At 25.9% G+C, this 25,726-nt stretch overlaps 1 protein-coding gene across 1 annotated transcript in view; it reads left to right on the top strand.

The window, feature by feature from the left end:
• Nucleotides 1-25,726, top strand: part of LOC111621204 (TATA-binding protein-associated factor 172-like) — a gene marked incomplete at its 5' end in the record, with an annotated part of 102,673 nt that overhangs the window by 26,408 nt on the left and 50,539 nt on the right. Inside the window, 10 exons of the mRNA XM_023363283.1 lie at nucleotides 1,154-1,274; nucleotides 2,320-2,424; nucleotides 4,233-4,391; nucleotides 6,258-6,412; nucleotides 6,850-7,030; nucleotides 10,546-10,715; nucleotides 13,690-13,783; nucleotides 14,267-14,343; nucleotides 18,371-18,488; nucleotides 23,997-24,212. Of these exons, the coding sequence (XP_023219051.1) occupies nucleotides 1,154-1,274; nucleotides 2,320-2,424; nucleotides 4,233-4,391; nucleotides 6,258-6,412; nucleotides 6,850-7,030; nucleotides 10,546-10,715; nucleotides 13,690-13,783; nucleotides 14,267-14,343; nucleotides 18,371-18,488; nucleotides 23,997-24,212 (1,396 nt within the window). The remainder of the gene's footprint in view (nucleotides 1-1,153; nucleotides 1,275-2,319; nucleotides 2,425-4,232; nucleotides 4,392-6,257; nucleotides 6,413-6,849; nucleotides 7,031-10,545; nucleotides 10,716-13,689; nucleotides 13,784-14,266; nucleotides 14,344-18,370; nucleotides 18,489-23,996; nucleotides 24,213-25,726) is intronic.

The following is a 25,726-nucleotide window of genomic DNA, read 5'->3' as shown; positions in this document are numbered from 1 at the left end:
TATACAGGTGATATTATATGGAAATTATGTGAATATAAACAAACAAAACTGAAACTAGATTAGCTTCAGTTTCTATAACCAAATATCTAGAACTCACAAGCCAGATTTTTTTGCCTATAATTATAATTTGTTAAAATACGCACTATTTATTGTAATCACTTTGAGACTAGACTACACTGATAACAATGATTGATATCATTATGCAGTGAAAGTAGTTTGACTGTCATTAGGGGAAATTTTAGTTTTATTGAAACAGATAATTTAAAAATATGCTAAAACAATTAAGAGACGTTAACAGTTAATTTATTTTTAAACTTATTAATTTAAACTTTATTAATAATTTGTAGTTCATTCAACATTACTCCCCTGGCTATTTTCTGCTGTATTTCATTATTAAAAAGCTCATATTTATAATATTTTTGAAACTCAATACATCTTTTACTGTCTGCCACAACAAAATACTCTGAGCTCCTTGTATCTGAGCATTTTTTGAAGAATTATACTATTTCAAGCTGATTTTTTAAAATTTCGTCAGACTATTTTTGAAAGTCTTCTTCAGTAAAAATTTATTATATTTCATAAACTTTTCATTTGACATATTGTCTTTGTGGAATGTTATTTTGTGATTTCTTCTTCAATTGATGTAAGTTTAATTTCAGCTGTCTGTATGTCTATTTTTAAAACAAGTTTCAAATTTATATCCCATTTAACTAACTAGTTGTTAAAAATGTCAATATTTGAATTGCATCTTTATTTACATTTGAACAATAATTTCTTGGTAAATGTTTCACATCCTTAAAACATCTGGGATTTTTACCTTTTTTAATTATTATAATTGTTTATTTCTAATTCAATCTATAATTTTGTTCTTTGCATATTATACAGTAAAGAACTGTAATACATTCTTTCAGTGATATAAAAATTTAAATCACTGAAAGATTGTAAATGTGAAACTGCTCAAAAGCAACTTTCACATTTATGATCAGCAATTGCATGAAAATAGTGCTGTTTTGCCTTCATTGTAGATATTCTTTGGTGAATATTCAACAATAATTTTTGAATATTTTGTCCCTGATATAGAATAAGAACTTTTTCTTATATTTAAAATAGTTAATTCTCACTTAATTTTAAAATGGATTATAATTAATTTCAGTACTCATCCTCTTGCACAACTAGTACCCAGATTATGGCCATTTCTTAATCATTCTTCCTCTGGTGTACGAAAATCAGTATTACAAGCATTGGTGACATTAACTGCTGATGTAAATTTACAGGTGAGAATATTCATGAATATTAAATTTTATTATTTATTATTGATATTTATTTTTTTCTTTTCTCAGTTTGTAAATTGCTAATATTTGCACATTGAAAATTAGAATATTAATAAAATTGCATTATAAAACAGAGATTATAATCAATACAGGAAATTCTCATTAATTCTAACTTGGATAGTTCATAACTGTTAGTTTGTATCTGTACTTTTGTCTCAGCCAGGAATATAGATATTAACATGTTAAGGAATTTAGTTAGTTTGAAATATGGCTACTTCAAAATTTGAAGTGAAAATTTTGTCCAAAGTGCAATATGCATATGTTAACTCAGCCATTTAGATCGAAGTGCCTCCATACTGTAAGAGAACAATAAACCACGAACAACTCTAATCTGGTCAATATGGCTTTGCTGTTACAGTAACACATTCTCTGGTGTCACTTAATCCATGGATTACCCTTTTTTTCATTTATCTTATAAAATATGGCTGGGTTTCAGGATTGCAAGATTGGGCTACAAGTAGTAAATTGAAATATTTATAGGATTACATTTGGGTGAGTTGCTACTTTTTCAGCCACTTTTAAAATAATTTGGGCTACATTTTGAGGAATTCTGCTTTACTTCTTATAAATCCTATCTGGCAACCTGTGAGGTTTTCACATGCTGTTTACCTTTATATTTATATTATTATTATTATTAATTAATGAAAATAGCATTCTGTATACATGGCCATATTTTGTTTACTTAATAAATTACATCAGTTACTTGGCATTTGGAATATTATACAGATATATGTAAATCTCAGATAATTTGAAACTTGATAATTTGAAGTCACAATTTATTCATTCCTTGTATTTTGAGCTAACAAGAATTTCTGGTACAATATCTAATTTGTTAAGTAGTAAACAATAGATTTAGTAAGTATTAAATTAAATGCACTTTTAATGTTTTTCAAACTTTGTTCTAAATTTGATAAATTAAAGTGAAATAAATCATATAACTAAATCATGTGATTTTATTATTAACTACATATTATTAATTTTGATTTAGACTTGTCAAGAATGGCTTCCTGTGGTATTACCAGATGCATTACGACTTATATATCAACGCTGCCTTATTGAACATTGTGATGATATATCAGATATTTTATATAAGGTAAAAGTACATTTTTAAAACTTTATTTTATACTTAAAAATCTTAATGTAACAACAATACTAAAAATTTTCCTAAAGATTCACTTTATTAATTTACCTTATTAGGTTCATTTTTTGGGTTGTTCAGAAGGTTCATAATATTTTTGTTTTTGACAAATAGGTTTATTAACAGTCTTGATTGATTTTCATATGTTTTATTATTTTTGTACTTATGTGTAATATATAAGTGTCATTTTTAAGCATTATTTGAAAGAAGAAAACATAGAATTTGGTAAAGTTGTGTTTATTTAACAACAGCTAAAATATGGAGGACAATAAAGTGCATTTTGAATTTTTAATGTTTTTCTACCATTACAAGGGTAAAAATACTGCAAAGACTAAAAAAAATGTGCTGTTTATAGAGATGATGCTGTGGTACAAGCACAGTAAGTGATTTTCTCATTTCAAAACAGTAATTTTTGTAAGGAAGATGTGGAATGCTCTGATAGTCTATCTTATTGATAATGATCAGATAAAGATAATTGATAACAACCCATGTTACAGTAATTAACAGATTACCAAAATCCTGAAAATATCAAACAGTATCATATGTGAATATTTGAAGTGTGTTGGTTACATCAGTCACTATGATGTTTGGATACTGCATGCACGACTTAACAGAAAAACATTTGATAGACTGTGTCTCAGTATGGGATTTACTCTTAAAACACAATGAAAATGAGCTTGTAAGTTGAGCTTGAAAGTTTTTTTGTATTGTACACACAGGCATATAAGTGTTGAAAAGAATATGCTTGACGAGTTGGTTTTTTTCTTGAAAGGAAGCATGTACAATTTGGAGAGTTTCTGATTTTATAACAGGATGGGAAAGGAAGATGTTTTGAAAAGGAGATGGCAACTTACGGATAATATACTGGATTGACAACTCTAGTGTAAAATTGGTAGTAGTCTATTCTGATATTTCTCAGTCTCCCTTTGGAATTTAATGAAACTGTATAAAGGATCAAGAAATAGTTTACTTTATATTGTGACATTTTGATTACTTTCTTGTTTGGCTGTTCAGATATAATGGGGTTACATGTCTTCCTGTTTATTGTATGATGTTAAACTTTGTAACTTCATTTAAACTTTGTGTGTTATTTGCGAGAAATTCAGAAGCAATTTAATGCACTGTCTTGGAGAATAGATAAGTTATTAATGTGTTAATTTTCTCCAAAATTCAATAATTCTTTAGCTAAGTAAATAGAAGTGAGCCATATTTTAGTCACTTTTGTTAGATCTTTTGTCTCACATCATTTTTTTGAAGATCTCTGCTGTTTGTATGTATTATTGTTAATTAATATATAATATGCAAAAGAATTTTCTTTTTAATAAATCTTACATAAATAAATCAATATTAGTGATAGTGATATCATTAATACTGATACTAATACTGATACTTTTATTGTCAAAGTTAGGTTTTTTTTTCTGTCTACAAAGAGAAGATCATAGTATATTTAATACTGTTTTCATATCTACCCACAAAATAAATAAATAACAGCAATAAGCTTATAGATATAAGTAAATGAACTTCATTATTTAATGTATAAGTGTGTTAATATTTGTATATTAAATAAGTTTTCAATGAGAGAACAAGTTTAATTTTAGAATCTAAAGAAACAAATATTTTTTAAATAAATTCAAATTTGGAATTAATATGTTCTATTGATTTTTTTTATTTTATTTTTAAATATTTGCATTATTTTAATTTCACATCTCCATTGTTTTATCAAATTTTTATTAAGTATGTGTTTTTACTTATATATCTTATAGGTTTGGTTCCAGATCATTACTTGTGCTCCCTTTCCAACTCTTTTACATGCAGCTTGCCCTTATCTGAATGTTTGGTTATGTTTTTTAATGCATCCATCAAGAACAGCTATTGATAGCAGCACTAATACTTCATGGCTAGAAGTTAAACATAAACAAAAGGTAAAGGAATTTTTAATATATTTATTTATAATTAAATTTTTAACTATTGAATATTTTCTTAGATTTAATTAAAACAACTGTAAAGTTATTTGATATTTTATGAATAAAAAAACATTATAAAAAATTATAATGAAACTTTATTAAAAATATTTCAAGCATTTTACATTCTAATAGTGACTATAATAATATACTATGATGCAGGATTATAATAGATAGTCACTACATAATATTTAATGTATTCAATAGTCTGTTCAAAAGTTGTTTTCCAAAAAGCATATGCTATAAACTATGTTATATAAAAGTTATTCTATAAACCAACTAATTGTTATATTTCATTAAAAAAATTTAAATTAGCAAATATTTATGTTTAATGTAAAACACTCATAAAACTGTTAATAAATTAACTTAAATAATTAAATTAAATGTTAGATATTAACAAAATAAAATTAACAATTTTTGGAGAAGCAATCTATTTACAATAAACAATCATTATCTAATTTTAAATAACTTTTTAAAATTGTATAGGAAAAATAAGAAAACTGATCTTTACTCATAAATGGTTAAGATAAATGATAACTCATGAAATTGTAGTATTTATAAGTATTTAAAATTTGTTAATAAAAAATTTGACAATCATTTCACTCTGCTGTAATATTCATTCTAATAATTAGCAACAACTAGAGAGACCATATTTATTAAATAAGAATTTAGTAATTTATCTTTTTAAAATATATTATTTTATTATTATATTTGAAAATATGAAAGAAATTAGTATTAGTAATAATAAATATAAAAATAATTTTAAATATATAGTGCATGTCTAAATGAATATTTGTTATTAGAATTAAACATATTTATAAGAAACTTTTTATTATTGAAATTGTCTACATTAGCTAAAATAAGCTATTTGTTTAATTTAAATATCACTTTCATTTATAAAGTAAATGAAAGTATTACCATTATGAAGAATCACAACATGCAATATTGTGACTAGACATAAATATGCTAATGCCTTTTGGTAATAAATCAACCATCATTGGAATAGAAAATACTCTCTTGAAATAAAATACAGGTATCCTTTAATTAATGTGGTTAATTATAATAATTCCTCAATACTACCGTGTATATCAAAATTGTGTTAATCAAATACAATATCTATGTTTAGTAATGACAGCTGGTAAAATTGTGCTAATTAAAACTTCTGACACACATATAACGGGATTGCTGCAATTAATTTCATGCATTAATCAAATCTCATGTTAAGCAAGGGATACCTGTATATTGCAACTGTAGATGATTTAAGTTTGTTTAATTAAACACTGAAAAAATGAATATTAAAATTAGAATTTATATGCAAATTAGTCTAACTGGGTTCAAAATACAACAAGTTATACATCTTTACTACAACAAGTTTATTTTACCACCACTATTGTTTTCAACTTTATTTAAAGATCTTTTCTGGCAAATTGTATTATCAGATGTTTTAATGATTTTGAAAAGGAATTTACAAAACCTTTTAAACATGGACACTAGAACAAATTTGGTTACTGAATCAGCATGGGTGTTCCACAATTTAAACAGTGAATTGATTTTTAAAATTTTTTTGTATGTTCTTGTTAGAACATACAAAAGAACTTCTGTTAGAACATTCAATGCAGTCCAGTTCACTTTAAGAAGACTTTCAAATAAGGTTGAAAATGTTAGTGTTGTTAAAATAAACTTGCTGAGGTAAAGTTGTTATATAACCTATTGTAGAATTTATGAAATTTTTTATATATGCTTAAGTATTTTTTATAATTTATTTGTTTTTTAATTTCAAGAATTAGTAAATTTTAAATGTTTATAAATTTAATTCTTAACGATTAGGAAAAGAGCCAAGGAAGAGGAAGAAGATTAAGTTCTTCTGATTTTATAAAGGATAGTACTGAAACCCATTATTATATTGGAGGAAATGAAACACTTACAGATGATCATCTATTTAGGGAAAAATATGTTATGAGAGCTCGCTGTATGGCTGCAAGGTAATTTCAGAAATTTGTATTAAAAATCAGTAATTCAAAAAACTAATAAATATTATAGTTCCAAAATTTTTGAATAGAATGAATCTATTTATATTTAGAAATACATGCCTTAATTACAATGATTTTAAAAATCATTAAGAAATTTCAAAGTTTACATTAGAGATCAATTAAAAAATAGTCTGCTTTTAAAAGTATTGTTATAAGACTAAAAAATGTTTTCATTCTCTTATCAAATGTTTGTTAATAAATTTTATACAAATTAAATATTGTTAGACAAATATGGTTTTAACAATATATCTATAAACAGTGTCAAAAATCTTTAAGCATATTTCAAATTTTCATTAGTATATAATGCAGTTAACTCAGTCTTTGTATTGCTGCATTATATACCTATACAGAAATTTTGTAAAATAACATTTAGTCTTACTTTTAATTAGATTTCTTGGACTGCTGCTAAATCATCTTACTAAACAAATCCCAGAACCAGCTGAAAATTCAGAACAAGAATCTTTAATAGAAGGAATTTCTAAAATTCTTCTTTTTCATTTAAATTCAAAATCTGCACTTCAAAGGATTGCTATTGGCTTAGTTTTAACAGCTTGGGCCAAGCATGAAAAGGTAATTCATTTAATGATTGTTTATGAAATTAATTTTACTATTATTTTAAAAAGTTAATAGTATTATATATAAACTTACATTTAATCTTATATAATGAATTTTTAATTTAAAAAAATTACAGTAGAGCCTCTATTATCTGACTCAATTGGGGACTGGGGTTGGTCGGATAATTGAAAAGTCGGATAACCGAAAAGTATGAAAAAATCCATTATTAGTGTAGTATATTATTATATCCCATGTAATTAGTATATTAGTATATCACTATTAACATACTTTGTGTTGAATTTTCATCGATGTTAAGCCTAACAAAAATTTTTTAAAATAATAATCGTCGCTATTGTATCGTTAAGAATTAGAAAATTAAGCCTTGTTTAAATACTGGCTCCCTTTCATGGTCGAATGAGTGTTGCCAGCTAAAACACGTAAAAATAATATTAAAATAGCCAAGACATAGCCAAATATTGTAGCGCCACATCACTAGTGGACATTTGAAATTTGCCAACTAGGACGGTCAGTTAACCGAGGTGTTGGTTAATCGAAGGTCAGATAATCGAGGCTCTACTGTAACTTGAGCAGTGTTGAAAGTATTATTCTGTTGTTTAAATCTAAATTGATATATAATTAAAAATACTGTACACAGTTGATTTTGCTTAATTGTGACACATTGCGATTTGAATAATTTGTCCAGATTAAGTGGCTGTCCCAGTAAAGTGAGTTCTAAGGATACAGACAAAATCTAAGATTAAAAAAAAAGAGCAATAAAGACAAAAATAATTTATTAAAATATAATTAATATTTAATGTGAATACATATATGTAAACAAATTCAAGTTCAAAAATAATATATGAAAATACAACCATTAAACAATAAAAATAGCAATTATTTTTGCAGAAATTTATCAAGAGTATCTTGACACATTTTGTTTATCCTCTGCCAGAGGACAAAATTGGTGTAGGCATTCAATGCAGTATTACATGTAAAAACAATTTTTGGCCTTTTTATGGCAGCTTTAGTTATAGAAATTCTTGAAATGGAACTGATGCTGGCCTAAAAAGACTTAAAAATCTTTTATTTATAATTAAACATTTGGTTACATGAAAAAAAGATACGAATTTTTAATTTTACAATATAGTTTCAAGAATTTTGCAATTTTGGGATCTAAATATAATCTGGAACTATATAAATGAATTAAATGCTGTAATAAACTTAACTAAGTTTGAATAATCCATTATTTATTTAATTTGTCTAATTTTCCTTTGACATTATAATAAGAATAATGTGCATTTTTTGGAAATTACTTTTTAAGATATGCCTTCAAGATTATCATCTTATAAACATTTAAATAAATATGCAATTAACAAATACTGTAACTTTGGAGTATAAACCATGGCTTATGTATTGTTTTTACTTGGAAAAAATGGAGATTGTATCTTATACAAAAGTGCAGCTTATGTGTGGAAATTTAACATCATTTACAAATGCTGCTACTCTGCAGATAGCAGCATCATATGAATAGTTGGTTTGATATTATTGAATAATCAACTATTGATATAATATTTTCCAATCTTGAAGTTCGAAAAATGAACGCTAGTTAATATTGTTACTGACATTTGATATTACTGATATTGGAAATTATCAAAATTTACAAAGTTAATTAGTTTAACAGCCCAATGGTAACAAACTTTGAAATTAAAATTGTCAGTGAATTTTATTTGTTGTGAGTAATTTTTTAAAATGATAATTGTAACCATTGTTTTTATCTTGCATATTTACTAGCAACTGAAAGTTGCAATGGCTAATATAAAGGTGTGACTTATCTGTCAATTAGTTTATAACAACGGCCTTTTTTACCCCCTGTGGCTTATACTCCAAAAATTATGGTGCAATTTAATTGTCACAAATACATTCAACTCCAGATTTAGCAGAGTAATGGAGGGTTCAGAGAGGGTTCCATGGTATTTTGAATTCCACAGTAAATCCAAAAATTACTTGAAAATAACTGTGCACACAATAATAAGCACTCTACTCTACCCTATGATTTAATATGTCATAAAAGAAAATGCACAATACAATATGAACAATTTATCTCATTATCAATCATGGAGACTACTCATTTAAAAACTACACAACAGCATTTTAAATAAAAATTACAATTACAGTAATTAATCATACATATATTATGTTACCTAACTATGAAAATTATAAAAAGTACAGTACATTAACATAAAAAGATCAACATTTTACTAAATTTAACAGCTAGACATGCACTATCAAAAATAATACAATGATTATTTTGGATGTGTGTTTCTGCTATCATTAATTACAGTAAATTTGTCCCTGTTAAATTGAGAGTGGACTAATTATGTAATAAAATATTTAAATAGATGTGATTTATATTTTAAGTAAACATAAGTAACAAAGACAATGAAAATCTTTGTAAAATTTACTTTTTTTAAAAAAGAAAAAAGAAGTAAAATGAATGCTGCCTTAGAATTCAGGAAACTGAAAAATTATACTATGCAAGACTGGCCAAATAATTTTTGCTTGATAGTTAAAGATCTTCATGATAGATTTAATATGTTATGATTATGAAAACATTGGAGACATAATTGAAATTATTCTAAATCTTGGTTTAACTCATACATAATTATGCTCTATATTGATGTTTTATTTTTATATCTATAAAGTACTGTATCTACTTGAATAATTTGCACCAATAATCTATGCGTCTCATTTTTAAGCTACTGGATTAAAAAAAAAAAAAACTTGATCAATTTAATTTATTAAGTATTTAAGTAATTTTACCAATATATGGTTGAAACACAGCAGTAATCTTTACTCTGGCTGTTGTGTAGCATTCAATATGGCAGTGCTCAGTTAACAAGTTGACATGGTATTAAAAGATATTATTTTTTTTCCAATATTTTTAAGATGTTTGTATATCAGATAAAGATAAATTATCTGCATCCTGCAGTAATGTATTTTATAATGAATTAACTTACTAATTAAATGAATGTAAACCTTCCTTACAATGTTTGATTTGAACCAAAGCAGAAAACTGCTAAAGACCAATAGCTGAAACTAAGAGTTTAATTACTGTCAGTCTCAGTCATATATTTAACTTACTTTATTTGTCATCATTTTCACAAAATTAGTCACACAGAAACAATAGAATTACTTGTAAATATTCACTATATTTATTGCTAGCAAAGTAAGCAAAAGGTGTAGTAACTGGAGTTTGCATACTTAGCTGCTTGTTTCTAGTAACTTGTCTCTAGTAACTGGAAGTTCCCTGGGCTTTGTTTGTTGCATCACCAAATTTGTTTCGAATAAACTGTGTACTCCAACATTTTTTCACAATTTTTTGTAAAAGTGCACAGATTATTTGAGTAAATACAGTATTAACTATTTAAATTTCTCGTAAAATTTTCTAATTGTAATGTATGCAATTTGGAGGTGTTTGCAATCTATTTGTTTACAATTAAAACTAATTTAGTGTATATTTATTTGAACAGGATAATAAATGTCCATTGTCTGTGAAAAAAAGATGCTTAGAGTGTTTAAATGAAAATATTTATTTTGATGAAATAGCTCTTGCATTTGCTCGACTTCAGCAAGAATGCAGAGCATTTATTTCACTCTTAAATCATCACAAATTATCTTTAGATTCTTCACTTCAACTAGGGTAAGTTTACATTTAATACTTTAATGTAATATAATATTTTATATATATGTTACTGTGAATGACTGATATCTGGCGAATGTCGAGATTCTCCGGTGAATGTCAGCATTCACACAGTTGTTTCATGTATGTACGAAATATTTGCTAAATATCATTATTTCTCACTTACACTGGCAAATGTCGACATTCAGCATGTTCAGATTGTGAATGTTGAATAAAAATATTTTTATTATGTTAAGACAAAAATGCAACTTTCTAATATATCAAAATAGGAGAAAGCTTAAGTAACAGTGCATGTAAATAAACTATTGAACCTAAAATGAACAGTATATTCTTAATCATTAAAGAAAATAATACAATAATAAACTTACACGTAAATTATGTGATTAACATTATATAATCTTACTTATTGCAACAAGTTAAAATGTTATGGCACTTTGAATTGCACAAGACTCCCTTGCTTTTATAACTGCATTTATTCGTAGAACACTTCTTTTTTCAATGACAGCATGTATAGCCTTGCCCTCCACTTTTTGAATTAGCTGCAGCTGCTTCTCTCAGCAATATTTCTTTAGAAGAAATCTCATCTATGGAAAGTAACTTTACAAATTACGAACTGATTACGTTATTATGTGATTACGAACTGATCTGTTAATGGTGTCTTTTATTCAGATATCGCCGATGCCTTACCAACGACCCCTCTCATCCTCTGCCACTTGACCTGACAAACTGATCCCCACCTCACGGGATCAAAAGAACAAAAATGCCATCCAGTGACAAAGTGGGCGGTTTCCACCAAACCATTGCCGGGAAAAGAGGTACGACCTTGTCCTACCTCTGGCTACCCACAAAGGATTTGGCGACAGACTGTCGCCTCTCTGTTGACATCAGCTTTTCGGGTGTTGTTTCGATCTCCACCAAAGCTTATCTGTGCTTGTCGACATACACCAGTGATTGTTCGAATGTATAATAATATAACCAAATATTCAGTCTTTCACCGAGGTATTTTGTATGTGTCAACATTCACCGGAGAATATCAACATTCTCTAATTTTGGTCTTTCACAGTAACATATATACAGTATATAGAATTAATAAGAATTTTGTGAATACAATTTGCATCCAATAATTCTGTCAAAGTGACTGCTTTTGTTGTTATGAATTAAGAATTTTGACATATTCAAATTATTAAACTTAGTTATTTAAAATGTACTATTAATAAAAATAAAAAAGATTTATTTTTATTAATTTATATAGATTTTGACTATATTTATAGTTTTTAAATAAATTAGTTTAATTTTGGTTTCAGTTTAACTGTGACTTCAATTTTTTCTCTGATATAACTGTTTTTCAGAATAATCACGTTTAAATATTATGTAGTAAGTTAAAAAGTTTTTTTATTAAATTAGAAAATCTCATTGAATTGGTATCATATCTTCTAAACTTATGAAATTACATGTAATATAAAATTAAAAAATATACTTACAGATATGTAGTATATTACTGTATTTGTATTTAAATTTCTTTTTGTACATATCTATTTCATTAAAAAAACTTTAGTTGATAATATACATACAGTAGAGCCTCGATTATCCGACCCCCTATCAACCAACCCCTCGGTTAACTGACCGTCCTAGTCGGCAAATTTCAAATGTCCACTATTGATGTGGCGCTACAATATTTGGCTATGTCTTGGCTACTTTAATATTATTTTTACGTGTTTTAGCTGGCAACACTCATTCGACCATGAAAGGGAGCCAGTATTTAAACGAAGCTTAACTTTCTAATTTTTAACGATACAATAGCGATGATNACTTAGGTGTATTTAATTGATAACTTTTCATACATTGTTATAAATATTTTTATATATTCCAATTTTTTAACCGAATGTTTGAACCATTTTAAATTCGAATTTGTTATTGTATATTGGTTCGATTATAGAATGATTGTAAACATTCCAGAAAATTGATCAAATTGAAAATAGTTTGTTTGATTCTCAGCAATTCTCATCATTCTCAGTGGTAAGTGTTATATAACAATTACTATGATTGTTGAAATACTGAACATAAATGGGGTTTGCTTGCAAAATCTGTGCAGGCAAAGTTGCGGGTAACAGTTAGTAAATAGTATTTTAAAAAATAGCAACCCATTTTTTTTCATGTCAAATGTTTTATTATATGAAAAAACATTTTTGGCTTTTCTAAGCCCTTTCATTTGGAATATTAATCGAAATGCTATAGAAATGAACAACAGTTTAAATTAAGATAAGATAAAATAAAATAATATTTATATATATTTTATTTTATTACAAATTNTATACTAATTACATGGGATATAATAATATACTACACTAATAATAGATTTTTTCATACTTTTCGGTTATCCGCCCTTTCAATTATCCGACCAACCCCAGTCCCCAATTGGGTCAGATAATCGAGGCTCTACTGTAGTACTAAAGACAGAAGAGTAGAAAGAAAGATGATTTAGCATAAAAATAAAAGATTTTAGAAAAATTGCACACTAGAAGAGTTCATGGATTGTCTTGAAATCATTCAATATAGAGACAATATGCAAATAGAAAAATTTAATTTAAAATTTTAGCTCAAAATGTCTAAACGTGTAATGCTCAAAATCTTATCTCAATAGCTGAAAATAGCATAAATACATCTGTTATTAATAATTCATTTTTTAATTCATTATAGGCCCTTATTTATGATTCTATTGAAGCATCAAACAATTAATTTGTTATAGTGAGATTTCTATATTGATAGTAGTAGTATTATAAAACAAACAATAATTTATATTAGAAGAAATTGGTTTAAATGTGAATAATCAAGAATTTTAATAGAGAGAATATCTTATAAATTTTTTAGAAATATTTCCTGATTCATTTGTTTTGAATGTGTACAAGTTAATACTGCAGAATAAATGCATTTTTTTAGGAAATTTATTTTTTTTAATTTTTATCATTTCTTTCAGAAATGTCTTAACTATAGAACAAGCTTCTTTATTAACTACAACAGCATATCAATCTGCAATATCCCAGTCAAAGCTCAAGCCAAAAGTTATAGATGTACGTACGTTTTAAAATGAAAAACGTCTTGCTTTCATAAAAACTCAATAAAATTTTATTATATATTTTAATGATTAAATATTAATAATCAGTTACTCTTTTTATTGGGTAAGCCAGGCCAGTGAATTTTTTTTAAAGTAAAAACAAAAAAGTTAATTGGCTAAGAAAAATATTTGTTTATAAATAAAATTAATAAATAAAGTGGATTTTGTAAAGAATGATTAGTTTAGATAATTTTAATCTAGTTTTTATGAAAATGACAATTAGTTCACTTTTATATGAAATAGAAATTAGTCATAAATATATTTTTATAACAATGTACTTTATTTTTAAAAAATTTTTCCAAAGTATAAAAATACTGGTTGAAACAGATATTAGAAGTTTTTTATTTGTAATTAATATTAGAATTAATAATAATTTTTTATTTAAAAAATTTTAATATTATTATGAAGTTAATGAATATTGAAATAATCTTTTTAATAGCTTTTAGAAGAAAAAAGAAAAGTTCTGCAGAAATCCATTGCACAAACTAGTTATGATCAAACATCTTTAAGTACTACGTAAGATAATTTCTTATTTATACATGAAGTTAAAGTAATGCAAAGAAAAGTTTAAACTGTAGTTATATTCAAGTAAAAGAAGTTTCATATCGTATAAAATAATAATATTTTATTTTAGAACCAATTATTAAAATAGAATAACACTGTATCTATGTTAATATGATCAGACTTTAGATTTCTTTCATTTTCTTTAATACTTTTGCTGTCACCATTGAAAAAGTTGCACCAAATATGCTGATTTTTATAAACTGTTATTGTTATATTCAAATTAAGAATAAAAAATTTATTTCATTTCTAGCAATCTTTATGGAATTATGTGATGATGCAAACTTGAGTCATCTTCTGAGGATATAAATGGTGAAAAACCATTATAATTAAATACTATATTGTTATGGAATGACTGGCATGTCACATTTAAACAGGGTTACTGGTGTGCTGGTTACATTGCAACTAAAAAATAAAATTAATCAGATGTAACAAAACTAGTTGTTAAACTAATGTTTAAAAAATTATTTCAAATGCAATATAATAGAGAGGTTGCAGTCGACATTTTCATCACGAAAACGTGTACGTCGGACGTTCGGCGCCGCCTTCCTGTAAGCCTAGAAGTTTGACGGTGGTGTTTGGAATGTCAGTGGAATTATGCTCGACGTTCCAAACATCATTTTCAAACTTCTAGGCTTACAGGAAGACGGCATCGAACGTCTGATATACACGTTTTCACGATAAAAATGTCGGCCACAACCCCTCTAATATCATTGTAATTTGACTGACTTAAAATCAGGAAGAGTTTTTGTTTACAAGACAATAAAACAATTAGTGACTTGTTGTTGTTAGTGAGGGTTACACTAACCATCCACTGGATCTTAAAAATAACACCTTCTTCTCAAATTTCACACAAAGCGGATGTTAATCCAAGTAAGTTGAGATAATTTAGGGCAAGTTTCATAAATTTAATATATTTATTTTTGCATTTTTGAATTGAATTACCATAAAAAACATAAAAAAGCAATTTTGGAATTCCACTAGTAATTTGTCATTAGAAGGAACAAAATGAAAAAATTAAATGTACAAATGCAATTTTTGATGTAATGTTGACAGTTTCACAGTTTTAAAATAAAAACGTGTTTGTATTTACCTGACATAACTCTCGTTTTTTAATGTTCACTCATGACAGGGATGTATAATCTCACTTAAACTGGCATGCTGATTTTTACCATATGGAAATATTTGATTTCCTGGTCTTCCCTGGATAGATCAGCATTCTGCAAAAATATGGTATGTCCTGGGAAAGTAAGAAACCAAGCAATAATATATAATTACTAAAATGTTTTTATATTTACAGTAATAAATGACATCCAAAAAATTACACATGAGAATTTACGAAAACTTTCTAGTGTGTGAATGACACAAAATTGTGTCAAATTGGCAGCAGAAGTGTTAAGATAATAGTATATTTTGATTTTTATTATTCACTTATTTAAAAATTTTTAGAAGTCTATTAATTAAATATTTTATAGTTAATGACAAGAAAAATTATATTGCAAATCTTTCAAAACAGCTTTGCCAAAGACCTTATCAAGATGACTGATAAATTTATAAGCATTTTTAGTCAGTTTCATATCTTAATCAGCTCATTGAGGCAATGATCACTCAACTTATGAAAGTGAAAATGTTTATGTAAAGAATGTTTTTTTCAGAAATTAGCACCTGTTATTAGAATAGTATATAACAAACAGTTTTTTAGTTGTAACTGTTTTGGAATTTGGATAAAAGTTAAAGAATTCACTGTAATGTATATGTTCTTTTACTATATTATATAATATAATAAAGTGTGCTAATCTGGCAACTAGATTTAGAATGGTGCTGGATTATTGAAAATGCTGAATCATCAGATGTTTTTGTAATTTGATAAGTTATATATGATTGGAGCATCTTTAGGCATTGTACATTTTGTACTAGCACATATTGTATGCTTTCAATTTGTTTATGCATGCACTTTAATCAGTATTGTAAAGTACTATATTATTTTTCCGACTTTCCAACGATTATCGACACTACTGTGTGCCGGAAATAGCCGTTCCCTAACGGGTACTTTACGCGGATTCGCGTTAGTGTGCCAGGCCTGGACTTTAAGCGTGCACCGAATTAAATAATGACAAAGTTTGTCAATAACAAAATCAAATATTTAATTAAACTTCTATTAATAAACTCTATACAGTATTTAGTAAAAATCAAACAATAATTTATTCAATGAAATTCAACAAGAATCAATCCGACAAACTCAAATCAATCTATTTCTAACTTAATTCTATTCCCCTTTGGAATTCGACAAAATCAAAGAATTAACTTATAAACAATAATTCTTATAAATTAAAGATCCTAATCGTCACCTCAATATACTAGGAACCTATTTCCTCAAACTCTCAAGACTTTCTATAATCGTCGATCCACAAATCGAATAACTTCAAAATCCTATCGGACACCTCTCTCGTTCACTGCTACGAAGCTCACCAAAGCTCGTTGCTATCAGGAATTCACCTCGTTCGTTTTCACTTGAGTTAGAGGCTTTATAGTGTGAGGTGACGTCACAATTCTGAATGAGCTCACTCTCCTCATTTACATACTTATCTGTAACATTAAATTTTTCTTGTTTATCTGGCAGATTATTTTCCGACAATACTTCGCTAACCTTTTACATTATTCTTTTTAACAATTATCGGGATGCTTTATTCTTTTAAGGTTTAGCGATTCCTAACTGGGTTGTGGGGTCTTCCCCCCCTTTTTCTCGGTGCGGACTTACTTTTTTCCGCTTGGGAAGCGCAAGTGTGCGCGAGTTTTTCTACGGCGCTTTTCTTTCGTCGGTGAGTTGGTTTTTCTTCTATTTTTAAGTTACTAAGGTGAATGGTGAGGAAACCTTCGTCTTAACTAAACATAAGCCCCAAACAAAATATAATGAAAGCAAAATAAAAGTAAAATAAAAATAAAGCTCAGACTTGGTTCCTTACACCATGAAGATGACACAGTGAATGACTATGCTATGTTAAGAGTAATTGACAAACTTGCAAGAACATTAATGAATATGTTATTGCACAAAATCAATATTCACAATAATTCATGTGCAAAAAATAATTTTTTTTCAGGCATATACTCTCTACATATGATTCACAAAAGCAACGCAGTTCTGGTATAAAAAATTTATTTTTAGGTGCACTATTCTTGCATTGGTTTGTGAGAAAGAAATATATCAGTCATTCATGTCACTGAACACAAAATGTGTGTTTGCTGAAATAAAGCAATGTTTGTTCAGTACAGTGCAATGACGATTATGTATACTTAACAGAATTACACTACATAGGAGTTTGAGGTGCTATTGACATAAACAAGGTACTGTAACAAAATAAATCATTTTTTTTTTTTTTATCACATTGCTCATGATCCCACAGTTGACCTCCCAACATGTAGCAACATGCATGAATATACCTCTTGTTTTTACCTTAATTTCAATTTGAGGTCTTTAGTGCATCATATTCCCAAACAAATTATGATCTGTAGAATATTAAGGAGGCCAGATTATTATTCAATGATTTCACATTATAGGCTACTTTTTAGAGGGTTTTGAATTACCAGACATATTTCAGATTATAGGGTACCTGAGTGTTTAGTGTATAAAAATTAATGATAGATTTCTCAAAATTTTTAATGTTGTTAAACATTTTAGCTTCTATACTTTGACTGATTATTGACTCAGTGACTTAAATTTTTTATATTTTTTTATTTTTTGTTTGTTTGTTATTTTTAAAAGCATAATTGAATAAAATAAAAAAATATCATGCTTGTTATTTACACCAGACATGAAACAAATAAATATATGTTTAAATCTTGAATTAAATGATGATTATAAATAAAGAAAAATTCATATATATTATGTATAAATTTTACTTTATCTACAAAAAAAAATTATTTTAGATTACACAATATTTAATTTTATACTAAGTTAAACCTATTTATTTTTCCAAATTTACAGTGTACAAGCTAGTTTGGCTGGATCATTAATCACAATGCAATATCTTCCTGAAAAACTTAATCCAGTTATTCGTCCCTTGATGGATTCTATTAAACGGGAATCAAATGAACAATTACAAGTAAGTTAAACTATTTTATAAGTATTTAAACACATATTTAGAAACTTGTTTTCTAAATTATAGTAATTATCATTGATTTGACAATTCTACATAACGTATGCTTACAATCAACTTAAATAATTACCAATATTATAATATATTATTAATTTCTTCTATCTATAAAATAAATAAATTATTGTTGACATTATTAATAAATGAGAGTATGCTAATTCAAAAATTTAGACAGAATGTTAAGAAAAAAAAAACTTTTAAACAATAATAATTATAAAGTTTTTATTACTTAAGATGATATATTATTAAGTATGAATTTTATTTTCTGATTATTAATTTTTACCACCTATTTGCAATAGTAAATATATTTCCTTTATTTTTATAAAATACAAAACTATAAAAAGTATAACATTTATAATTTATTTCATATTTTATATGTGGATTTATTAAGTACATATATAATATATGTATGACTGTTTCACAATATCTCAATGATTCCTAAATTTAAATTTAAAACTATTCAAGAATCAATGTGGAAATTTAGCTAAGTATTCCATAGTAAAATTAGTTTGAATTTAATTTAGAGAATCTCAAGTTGAAAGGTTTTAGTAGATAAAATATTTTTCTTTTTGTTTTATTTGTTTGATATAATATAGAATAGAGTTGAATATTTAAAAATTTATACAAATATAAACATCTGTAAGCCCAATAGTTTTATTAAAGCTAAATGAATGTTGGATTAGATCAAGCTACATTACTATTACTATTAATAATTAAATGCTCAGTACTTAGTATTTAATTATTAATAGTAGCAATAATATAGCCTGATGTAATCTGGCAATCATTTGGCTGTATTTAAAAATTTATTTATTGATTAGATTCTTTTTATAAATTTCTGTTAAATATGGAACTTATGACTTGAGTTACACTTATGATTAGAGATCCATAAGAATAAACAGTAAATTGTCTCGTATTGTAATATTTGAACTGTCACTCAAATTTATTATATTTTTTGATCTGATTCCATGTTGTCTGATAACTTCTCAGAATTTTCATATTCTGCACTTCTATGCTTATTCTATGAATTATGTGCAATAGCCTCTTGTATGAAGATAATCTTGAAGAGAAAATTTTGATATTTGACTCATTAACACATCTTTTATTTATGTCTCATTTTGCATCCAATTTGTTTAAGCTCTGAATCTATTACACATTTAATTTTTTATTATATAAGATATATCAAAATAGTTAATGATATTTTTTAAAATTATCAGTATCATATGTCAATAACCATATAATAAAAACATTAATTAGAAAAATTAATATATTGAATAAAAACAAGTAAACATTCAGAATTATCAGTTTATTTCAAAATCCTAAAAATAAATACTATTAAACTAGTAAAATAAAAATAGAGGATAATTAGATTAGTCATTGACAAATTGATTAAATATATAATAATTAGAACAGTTAAATAGATATTTTTTCTATTGTCATTCATTCAAACATATCATTTAGGTTTTCTGTCATTCAAATTCATTTAAAATTCTTCTTTGCAAAGTATTTTTAGTATGACTACAAAAATCATCGATATGATGATTAAAGTAGTTATTATTCTTTTACATTAATTTATTTTTGTATATAAACAACTAAATTTGAATATACTAGTAATCAAATCATTGAAGTGCCAGATTATCTCATGCTCTATTTCTATGTAATCATTAATGGTATCAAGTAATTTTGTCTAAAGATAGATAATTATGTCATCATCTTGCACTAATACTAATTATTAAATTTAGTTCTAAATTTAATTTTTAGAATATTTTGGAAAAAAGATTGGTCCAGAGCAGAACTTGAATCTGCAACTTATGTTTATCATGCAGATTTTACCAGTTAAATTACTTGGACCTCTGTCTGATCTTTGCTTCCAGATCTATTAATCTGAGTGACATAACTATATGGATCACTTATTAATTAACAAGCCAAAATACAACCTGAAATAATTGATGCTTTAATGGTTTGATTAGTTTATTTTCATATTTTGAGCAGTGTAATGAAAAATAATAACATAACATAAATGAGCATGCCATTTATTTGGTTCTATATATATTAATAAGGAAATTTTTCACAAATATGATAAGGTTTACACAGTTACACAGATTATCATTGTTTTTTCTTCTTCAGAAGCAAATTATATTTGTTTTAAAAATTTTGATATAATATTACCTTGCTTATGCATTCAAAAACCATTCATATCTTTATGATATAAAGAATTTTATTCAATAGTTTTGCTTAAAATTTGTATAAGAAATAAATAGAATTAAAAGAAAAATAGTAAGGCATGAATATACCTCTTGTTTTTACCTTAATTTCAATTTGAGGTCTTTAGTGCATCATATTCCCAAACAAATTATGATCTGTAGAATATTAAGGAGGCCAGATTATTATTCAATGATTTCACATTATAGGCTACTTTTTAGAGGGTTTTGAATTACCAGACATATTTCAGATTATAGGGTACCTGAGTGTTTAGTGTATAAAAATTAATGATAGATTTCTCAAAATTTTTAATGTTGTTAAACATTTTAGCTTCTATACTTTGACTGATTATTGACTCAGTGACTTAAATTTTTTATATTTTTTTATTTTTTGTTTGTTTGTTATTTTTAAAAGCATAATTGAATAAAATAAAAAAATATCATGCTTGTTATTTACACCAGACATGAAACAAATAAATATATGTTTAAATCTTGAATTAAATGATGATTATAAATAAAGAAAAATTCATATATATTATGTATAAATTTTACTTTATCTACAAAAAAAAATTATTTTAGATTACACAATATTTAATTTTATACTAAGTTAAACCTATTTATTTTTCCAAATTTACAGTGTACAAGCTAGTTTGGCTGGATCATTAATCACAATGCAATATCTTCCTGAAAAACTTAATCCAGTTATTCGTCCCTTGATGGATTCTATTAAACGGGAATCAAATGAACAATTACAAGTAAGTTAAACTATTTTATAAGTATTTAAACACATATTTAGAAACTTGTTTTCTAAATTATAGTAATTATCATTGATTTGACAATTCTACATAACGTATGCTTACAATCAACTTAAATAATTACCAATATTATAATATATTATTAATTTCTTCTATCTATAAAATAAATAAATTATTGTTGACATTATTAATAAATGAGAGTATGCTAATTCAAAAATTTAGACAGAATGTTAAGAAAAAAAAAACTTTTAAACAATAATAATTATAAAGTTTTTATTACTTAAGATGATATATTATTAAGTATGAATTTTATTTTCTGATTATTAATTTTTACCACCTATTTGCAATAGTAAATATATTTCCTTTATTTTTATAAAATACAAAACTATAAAAAGTATAACATTTATAATTTATTTCATATTTTATATGTGGATTTATTAAGTACATATATAATATATGTATGACTGTTTCACAATATCTCAATGATTCCTAAATTTAAATTTAAAACTATTCAAGAATCAATGTGGAAATTTAGCTAAGTATTCCATAGTAAAATTAGTTTGAATTTAATTTAGAGAATCTCAAGTTGAAAGGTTTTAGTAGATAAAATATTTTTCTTTTTGTTTTATTTGTTTGATATAATATAGAATAGAGTTGAATATTTAAAAATTTATACAAATATAAACATCTGTAAGCCCAATAGTTTTATTAAAGCTAAATGAATGTTGGATTAGATCAAGCTACATTACTATTACTATTAATAATTAAATGCTCAGTACTTAGTATTTAATTATTAATAGTAGCAATAATATAGCCTGATGTAATCTGGCAATCATTTGGCTGTATTTAAAAATTTATTTATTGATTAGATTCTTTTTATAAATTTCTGTTAAATATGGAACTTATGACTTGAGTTACACTTATGATTAGAGATCCATAAGAATAAACAGTAAATTGTCTCGTATTGTAATATTTGAACTGTCACTCAAATTTATTATATTTTTTGATCTGATTCCATGTTGTCTGATAACTTCTCAGAATTTTCATATTCTGCACTTCTATGCTTATTCTATGAATTATGTGCAATAGCCTCTTGTATGAAGATAATCTTGAAGAGAAAATTTTGATATTTGACTCATTAACACATCTTTTATTTATGTCTCATTTTGCATCCAATTTGTTTAAGCTCTGAATCTATTACACATTTAATTTTTTATTATATAAGATATATCAAAATAGTTAATGATATTTTTTAAAATTATCAGTATCATATGTCAATAACCATATAATAAAAACATTAATTAGAAAAATTAATATATTGAATAAAAACAAGTAAACATTCAGAATTATCAGTTTATTTCAAAATCCTAAAAATAAATACTATTAAACTAGTAAAATAAAAATAGAGGATAATTAGATTAGTCATTGACAAATTGATTAAATATATAATAATTAGAACAGTTAAATAGATATTTTTTCTATTGTCATTCATTCAAACATATCATTTAGGTTTTCTGTCATTCAAATTCATTTAAAATTCTTCTTTGCAAAGTATTTTTAGTATGACTACAAAAATCATCGATATGATGATTAAAGTAGTTATTATTCTTTTACATTAATTTATTTTTGTATATAAACAACTAAATTTGAATATACTAGTAATCAAATCATTGAAGTGCCAGATTATCTCATGCTCTATTTCTATGTAATCATTAATGGTATCAAGTAATTTTGTCTAAAGATAGATAATTATGTCATCATCTTGCACTAATACTAATTATTAAATTTAGTTCTAAATTTAATTTTTAGAATATTTTGGAAAAAAGATTGGTCCAGAGCAGAACTTGAATCTGCAACTTATGTTTATCATGCAGATTTTACCAGTTAAATTACTTGGACCTCTGTCTGATCTTTGCTTCCAGATCTATTAATCTGAGTGACATAACTATATGGATCACTTATTAATTAACAAGCCAAAATACAACCTGAAATAATTGATGCTTTAATGGTTTGATTAGTTTATTTTCATATTTTGAGCAGTGTAATGAAAAATAATAACATAACATAAATGAGCATGCCATTTATTTGGTTCTATATATATTAATAAGGAAATTTTTCACAAATATGATAAGGTTTACACAGTTACACAGATTATCATTGTTTTTTCTTCTTCAGAAGCAAATTATATTTGTTTTAAAAATTTTGATATAATATTACCTTGCTTATGCATTCAAAAACCATTCATATCTTTATGATATAAAGAATTTTATTCAATAGTTTTGCTTAAAATTTGTATAAGAAATAAATAGAATTAAAAGAAAAATAGTAAGCAGTACAATATGAAAATGAAATTTATATGAAATATATATTTTTTAAACGGCATTACTAATTTTAATATAATATAAATTTAATAAGGAGTTTTGTTGAATCATTATTTTATAATTTTAACTTTACATTTTAAATATTTCATATATTTATTTTTATTTATTTAATTTTTTTTTCAGAAAGCATCTGCTACTCATTTAGTGATGCTTTTAAATATATGTGTAAATAGAAATCCAAGTCCTAATATTAAAATAATTAAGAACCTTATAGGGTTCTTATGTGCTGATTCAAGTTTCACTCCATCAGTAGATATTCAGAAAGACAAAGAAGAAAAACATGTTTCAACTTTTGCATCTAAATACTCAGGGATTATAACATTAACAAATATGCAAAAGGTATTGTGTATTATATATATTAGAGTCCATTCTCAATTCTGTACAAATATTTTTTGGCCATCTTTACTGCCATTCTGAAGCATTTTAGCACAAAAAACATAAAATTCCAAACTAATGCAATTGAATTAAAGAACTTGAAAGCATCTGAATTGTGTTTCTGTTCTAAAGTTCTTAAATTTGATTCTATTAGCTTGGAATTTTTCATTGTTCTAAAATGTCTGATGATGACCAGTAAAGAAGGCTAGAAACATTTGTGCAAAATAAATTAATTGCTGGATGTGAAGGTTATCTTATGTGTTGTTTTAATAATTATCCAGTTCTTATAATATCTATTAATATTTATTTATTAATATACCAATTTTTTACATATGTGGGTTGAAAATTTAATAGTGGCAACAGTGTTATAGAAACCCAACACAATGCAACCAGTATTGGGTTTCTATAGCACTAGATGTTGGTTACATATCTACCTTATCTCAGAGCAAATGGACTTCACCATTCATCTCCATGCACCTGTTCAGTGACAATACGATAAGACCAGGTAAGGCGTGTTGCTATTACCTGATCTTATCATGTTCTCAAAATTGGAACAATGAAGTAGGATAAAGATAAAAACTGCCAGAGTTTATATTGCATGACAGTGTTGCCAAGGAGTCTTAGAGAACTTGTGGAGAAATATGCTTTACTGTATAGAACAATAGCAACTTGGGTAAAACCTTCAATGAGGGACATGAAAATGAGAAACATAAGCCTTGTCCACATTGTCCCCATGCAAGTGAAGAAAAATGAACACCATACCCCAGGCCAGATCATAAATGTGCAGTATTTCTCTGCATTTTTGGAACACAATTTGTGGCAGCTTTGAGAGAAAAGTGGAAACACTTTCTGCAGAACCCACCCATTATCTTGAATGACAATGCTCAAGTGCATGTTGCACAATGTGTGGCCACATTGTACAGTTACTGAGGCTGGGAAGTTCTTTACCATCCACCATATTCTCCAGACATAAGCCCTTGTTACTTTGAGTTGATCCCTAAAATGAAGAAACCACTGGGAAGGTGCTTCAGAAATATTCCAGATATTCCTCAGGCAATCAAGTAGGTTCTGTCAATGGCATCCTGTGACTTCCACATTGCTGGCAGCAGGTCTTACCCACTGCTGGTGACTACACTGAAAGAACAGTAAAAATCTGAAACATGTATGTTTTTTGTACAGATTACAGATTGTAATTTCAGAGTTTCCATTGTTAAAATTCCAATCCTCATATTTACAAACTATAATAAAGGTTATTGAAAAATTATAAATTATTTGAATATTTGTAAAATTATTATATTTAAAAATCCTATTATAAACAAGCTTTCACTAAGTTAAATTTTATAATTGTGAAATTGGTGAAAACTTTATCATAAAATGTTTAATTACATAAAATACTAGCTTTTCAATAGATTTTATATAATTATAAATTTCAGCCATTACTTTAATTTCTTGTATTTGATAAACATGAAAATCTTTAA

This window comes from Centruroides sculpturatus, unplaced genomic scaffold (genome assembly GCF_000671375.1).
Source record: "Centruroides sculpturatus isolate CEXI.00-Female unplaced genomic scaffold, Cexi_2.0 scaffold211, whole genome shotgun sequence".
In the NCBI taxonomy this organism is placed as follows: domain Eukaryota; kingdom Metazoa; phylum Arthropoda; class Arachnida; order Scorpiones; family Buthidae; genus Centruroides; species Centruroides sculpturatus.
Note: the sequence above shows the minus strand (reverse complement) of the source record. Positions and strands in the feature narration are given on the sequence as shown.